The sequence below is a fragment of the Oryzias latipes genome, chromosome 12 (genome assembly GCF_053564925.1).
Source record: "Oryzias latipes strain Hd-rR chromosome 12, Olatipes_Hd-rR_3.1".
Classification (NCBI taxonomy): Eukaryota; Metazoa; Chordata; class Actinopteri; order Beloniformes; family Adrianichthyidae; genus Oryzias; species Oryzias latipes.
Genome location: NC_136248.1, coordinates 22,172,975 through 22,178,720, shown reverse-complemented (window position 1 = coordinate 22,178,720; position 5,746 = coordinate 22,172,975). Strand labels below are relative to the sequence as shown.

Here is a 5,746-nt window from a genome sequence, read left to right as displayed (position 1 = left end):
TCTCTGGGTTTTTTTTCTGTTGCTTTTTTCACCAAGAATTGCTGCTTTTTTTATTTTATTTATTTAGCTCAAAACAATTCCATGGCATTTATTTAATTGCCAAATTGTAGAATTAATTTCCTGTCCTCCAAAAGAAGTCCAAATTGATTCTTTTATAACTTAAAAAATGGAAAGCTGGACAAATTGCAGTTAAACAGGGACATTTTGAATAAACCGCACAGTCACAGCTAATGTGTCACTTTAAATGCTTTGTTCGATATCAGCATCGCAAATGTTGACACAGCCATACAAACATGAATGTGCCGTCTACTTTCATTCCATCACGGAAAATTTCTGGGTTTGAATATTTGTCCTTTATTGTCAGAATCTTTTAACTTTAAGTGAACAAGGATGACCTTTTGACCTGTCCCTAAGGCTTTCCTGCATCTAGCTACAGACACACCACTGCAGCTCACGTTACACCACTGATAAACCAACTAGAATTTGTAGCAGGGCTCCACATTTACAGTGAGACGTCCCAAGGTGCAGAGTTAGTCACTTGAAGGCACAAAAAAGGAGAAATTTGCAGCCCTCTGATTGACTCCGTCTCTGTTCCTCACAGACCCATTCCGATGAGGTGGTTTATTTTTAATCCTGTTTTAACATGTATTTGTGGCATTTTACTGATGATGCAGGACATTTATTAAGAGAATTAAGTTCAAATTTGTATTTCTGAGTATTTCTGTATTCAAATTATTGCAAATCAGGAGCAGACCAATAAAGTTCAGTTGGAAAAAAAAAGGTTATTTGTGACATTTTTGTTGAACCAGTAATGTTAGGTGGGGAGTGTGGGGTAGTGGGAGAGCGTGTAACCAGAGCGCTCTCATATGGGTGACAGAAAAGGGGGGCGGGGTTGCTTTGTGCCAACGGTCTCGCCCAAAACTCAGAGGTGAATTTCTGATGAAACTGACCAAGAAAACACTCAGGTTTCTTTTATCTCAGGTTTCTTTTACCCAGCATAATCATAATAAAGAGACCACTGGGAACGCTTTCAAAATAGATCAAAAGATGATCGAAGACATGGGAGAGACATCAGTTTGGTCCAGTGCACTAAAATAAACTCAGTTTTCTGTATGATTTACATTTTTTTTTTAAATCAAAGTAAAGAGTGCAATACAATTTCATAACTGAATAAGTGTTAATGTTAATATTAGATTATTGTATTGGTTATTGTGCTCCCATAAATGCTTTTTGTTTCCACCAGTTTATGTATTGTGTTGAAAATTTTAATTAAATAGTGGTTTCTCCTCCTTGATCTTCTCCTAAATAAAAGACTGGGGTGCAACTTTAAATGCATTTCAGGTCACTTTGGCTTTAATGACCACAAACTGTTCTGACAAAATGACCTTTTGAACAGACAGAGGCTGTTTTTATAGACTAGTTCCACTAATAAAACCCTCTTTTCTGATTCAAATAAGCCACAAAAACGTGAAGTGCTAAAACTGCTCTTACTCACCCCCCCTTCCTCCTCTTCCTCCCTTTGACCCCTGCCTCTAATTTCACCCTCTGCTTACTTTTGTCCATCCTCCCCCCTCCTCCTCCTCCTCCTCCTCCTGCCACCCCATCCTCATCTGTTCTTCCTCCCTCTTACCCAGAATGCTGTGCAGGCTGATCAGGCTCAGCCGAGCTATAAAAAGCCATAGAATAGGAGAGGGAGGGCTGCCGGGCTGGCAGGAATTGTGCAGGCAAACACACAAACGGGGATCCGGGGACGGCAGCCCCTTGCACCGGGACGCAAAGCAGCAGCAGCAGCGGCGAGGAAGAGAGGTCAGTGCAGAAGACAAAGCCCCGATAGAGGAACAGCAGGCAGGAATGTCTGCAACTGCTCTGTCAGAGGAGGGAAGAGGCGGATGTCAGAAGCAGAAGTGGGCAGGGCTGGTGGGAGAGGATGGGAAGGAGGGAGCATGTAACTTCCAGCTGTCATTCGTGCGGCGCTTTACTGTTTAAAATGCTTTGGATGTAATCAGGGCTTTGGATGGATCCCAGAGCTTCATGGTTGTCATTCATGCCCATGAGCTCAATGGATCACATAGTTATTGCCCAAAGAAATTCAAAGCACACATCTGAATTTTTTTTTTTTTTAGTGTGCCATCTCGTAACATGCACTTTAACTGCATTAAATAATCCTCAAAAATGTGCAGCTCTTAAATGTGATTTTATATAAGCCTCCGTGGGCATTTAACAGCACTTCCAGTCCCTCACCCCCTGTTATGAAGGCCATTAACAACTGATTACAGTCTGAGCACTATTGATTCCTTGGTGTTGCACACGGAAGTGACCGCTTTACTACATAATCACTTTCACAACCCTCACAGCAAACAACAAATCCATCAGGCCTCCTTCTTTTCACAATCGTGGAATATCTCAACTGCACTGACGTCAAAGGAGGCACTGTTCTCCCTTAAAGGGACAGTACATCTCAATCAAACCCACTCAGTGCCATGGCAACCCAAAGAGGAGATCTTTTGTTTTGCCTTTTAGTTCCTTAAAGGAGCAGTCGGGCATGGCTTCGTGTCCTCCTGTCTTTTTCAGAATGCTTTAGGTGACGTGCCTTAACAGCTGCAGACGGGCCGGATCTTTTTTTAGATGGGCAGCGTGTTTAAAAAGCATCAAGAAACACCCACAGTCGAATGTCAAGAGAGGGGTCACAGTGAGATCCAGAATGCTTCAGTTTAATTTAATCCTCAAGGGGTGCACGGTCATGCGTTTTTTCCTGAAGTAATTACGTGTTTTGCAAAAAGAATAGGGTTTCAAAAAAGTTTAGCCACTTTCATTTGAAAGCATTAAGGCTGCAAACGTTTCATTCTTAAGACTGTAACTTTTCCTAACCATCACGAGGGAGTCCCATACAACAAAGCTGCAGGAGACCCAAAATGTGGCACCATAAAAGGCCAGAGTGAGATTCCCAAAGAGGCTCTACGCTGACTCAGATATCAGCCTTCAAGTGACATTTAAATCGGGGTAAATGTCTACTGTCGTTAAACTGGACACCTGACCTGCACCACCTCCTCTGAATTTAAGGAGGAAAAATGACATAACATGCAAGCAACAATTTTTTTTAAAGATTTAAACCCCATAAAATATGTTTTTGTCTATATTTATCAGTCATGAATGTGACATTACTCAGTTTAGTCTGAATAATCATGTGAGACAGACAGGAAACTGCATGACTGCTGCGTAACAGAGTCAAGCATTACTGTGTAGACACTCCCTTCCATGAAATGTGTTTTATCTTGTCAGTAAAATATGCAAAGTTTGATAAGACTTGCAAAAAAAAATTAAAGAAGGTAGCCGTTTTTTGAAATGCAAATACAAGATATTTAAATTCTTTCATCTGTTTTACATTTCTAGATTTTTTACAGACTTTCAAAGCTTTACTCTTAGTGCAGTGCTGAAAGGATTCCTACATGTGCTTCATGACCAGCTACATAAAGAATGCATAAAGATTGAATTTTGAAATTCAAATCCAAAATGGATTCACAAAATAAGGTTATAGATAGACACTATTAAAAAGTAGACTGCATATTACACTTTTTTTTTTTTTTTTTTTTTTTTTTTTTTGCATATTACACTTTTTAAGATACACATTTTCACAACATACATGTCACAGCAAAGTCATTATAGCTGTAAATGAAAGACAAGCCTCATCTTGTTTTTTTTGTAAGTTTGTAACAGCCCATCCCACTTCCCTGTTCTTCTGTTTAGTTTAATCTACACAGAGCTGCACAGAACAGGTTAGGAAGGGCTGTCACTCTTCGTTGGAGGCTGTTGCTGGTAATGAAGCGGGACAATATCGACTGACACATATTTTTGCTTTTGGGGTCATGCCGACCTAGGCCGGTCTCTGTGTTGCTCTGAGTTCAACCACCCTTTTAGTAACTGTCTGCTTTCAGTAACCTTGTCTGAAATGTCTCTGTATTTTTCTCCATTTCTCTTTAGTTGAGGAACTGAACTCCATAAAAGCAACACAATGGCAGGTAATTCATGGACAGACTTCATTCAGAAATATCAGCGCTGTTGTATTTTTCATTACTATAGCAGAACTCAGTAATGCGGTTTGTATTTAGTGGCGTCCAACTAAAACGGCACAAGCTGTCAAACTTTTGTGGACTCTGCTGCCCTCTTCTGGATATTTCTGAGAATACATTTGATTTAGTCTTTTTAAGTACTATTTTAGTTAAATGTCACAACATATTTACTATATTGTATTTTTTTAAAACACAAAATGCAGTTAAGAGTCAACTCCAATTGCCTAATCCTCACCCTTTTGTTTTCCTGCAAACTTTTACATGAATATGTTCATGACATGACAACGGTTACTATGTCAACACGGTTTGAGCAAATGCGCAAATCTAAACCAAAACAGAAAAGCAAACTGGTGCAACTGGTGACAATTTGCCCTTCGTCTAAAAATGGAAAAGTCGTTTGACTCACAAGGTGTTCAAAATCTATTTCTGAATTTAATTCTTGAAGAAACATTCTCTGGCTTGCATGAGGAATACATAATTTCTCATATGAATTTCTAACTTTCTAACTGTTTTTCGTGCTTATTTTAGACAAAATCAAGGACGCCAAGATTATCTTTGTTGTGGGTGAGTAGACTGTACAAACAGCACCTTAAGCTTTTAAAACATAGAGCCACAAAGATTTCATATTTTTGGTTTTTAGGAGGACCTGGGTCTGGAAAAGGCACCCAATGTGAGAGGATAGTTGCAAAGTACGGCTACACTCACCTGTCTTCAGGCGATCTGCTGCGTGCCGAGGTGGCTTCCGGCTCTGATAGAGGCAAACAGCTTCAGGCCATCATGCAGAAGGGCGAGCTTGTACCCCTGGTGAGATAAAAACATTGTTTAATTGGACTGTTTTTCGAAACGAGCACTTAAAAAAGTGTATTGTTAAGACTTGGCTTGTTTTCTGAAGGCCAATGGGAATATTTGGGGACCTCTTTGCAGGACACAGTCTTAGACATGATTAAGGACGCCATGATCGCCAAGGCTGATGTCTCCAAGGGCTTCCTGATTGATGGCTACCCCCGTGAGGTGAAGCAAGGAGAGGAGTTTGAGAAGAAGGTGAAAGCACGCACAATCTGTTACGGTGCTAATGCCTACGGGGGCGGGCTCTATTATAATTCTGTCAACTCGTTTGGATCTCAGATCGGAAAACCCTGCCTGTTGCTGTACGTGGACGCTAAATCAGAGACTATGATCAAGAGGCTCTTGAAGCGCGGAGAGACCAGCGGGCGCTCCGACGACAACGAGGAGACCATCAAGAAGCGTCTGGACTTGTATTACAAAGCGACAGAGCCCGTTATTGCCTTTTATGAGAGTCGTGGTATTGTGAAGAAGGTGCGTTTGACTGTTTGTGCTGCTGACAACATTTTAAAAACAGCTTCCTAAAATGTTCCACCTTTAACCCACAGGTCGACTCTGAGCTGCCTGTGGATGAAGTCTTTGTCCAAGTCTCCCAGGCTATTGATTCACTGAAGTAAAGCAAGACCACTGGATGAGCTGTGTCTGGTTGTTGTTTCATTTTGTATTTTAAATACGGCATAGACTGAACATCACTGAAAAGGAAAAAGAAACATTTCCCAAAGACAGTGGGAAAGATGCCTTAAACTTACCAACAGAACTAAGAATTTCACAACACAAAGGGGATTAAGAAAAAAAAATATATTCCTTATTGTGAATGAAACACTATGTGTGTGATT

The 5,746-nt window shown here is 40.6% G+C and overlaps 1 protein-coding gene across 3 annotated transcripts; it reads left to right on the top strand.

The window, feature by feature from the left end:
• Positions 1–1,632: 1,632 nt before the first annotated feature.
• On the top strand, positions 1,633–5,545 carry ak1 (adenylate kinase 1). Of its 3 annotated transcripts, none has more exons than XM_004074742.5 (7): positions 1,633–1,806; positions 3,979–4,016; positions 4,596–4,631; positions 4,708–4,871; positions 4,992–5,108; positions 5,193–5,384; positions 5,459–5,545. In XM_004074742.5, the coding sequence occupies exons 2-7, from the start codon at positions 4,010–4,012 to the stop codon at positions 5,525–5,527; spliced, it is 585 nt and encodes a 194-aa protein (XP_004074790.1). In that variant the 5' UTR covers positions 1,633–1,806; positions 3,979–4,009; the 3' UTR covers positions 5,528–5,545. The 3 variants fall into 3 exon arrangements, with proteins under 3 accessions (XP_004074790.1, XP_078812454.1, XP_020563289.1); XM_078956328.1 differs by lacking the exon at positions 1,633–1,806 and adding an exon at positions 3,779–3,813; XM_020707630.3 differs by lacking the exons at positions 1,633–1,806; positions 3,979–4,016 and adding an exon at positions 4,358–4,476.
• Positions 5,546–5,746: the final 201 nt, after the last annotated feature.

What these genes read in the sequence shown, in the direction of transcription:
- ak1 (XM_020707630.3), top strand. Translation starts at nt 4,452, where the DNA reads ATGGAAAAGTCGTTTGACTCACAAG. An exon ending in AAAGTCGTTTGACTCACAAG is followed by an intron (nt 4,477 to 4,595) that starts GTGTTCAAAATC and finishes TGCTTATTTTAG; the next exon opens with ACAAAATCAAGGACGCCAAG. An exon ending in GTCGTGGTATTGTGAAGAAG is followed by an intron (nt 5,385 to 5,458) that starts GTGCGTTTGACT and finishes TTTAACCCACAG; the next exon opens with GTCGACTCTGAGCTGCCTGT.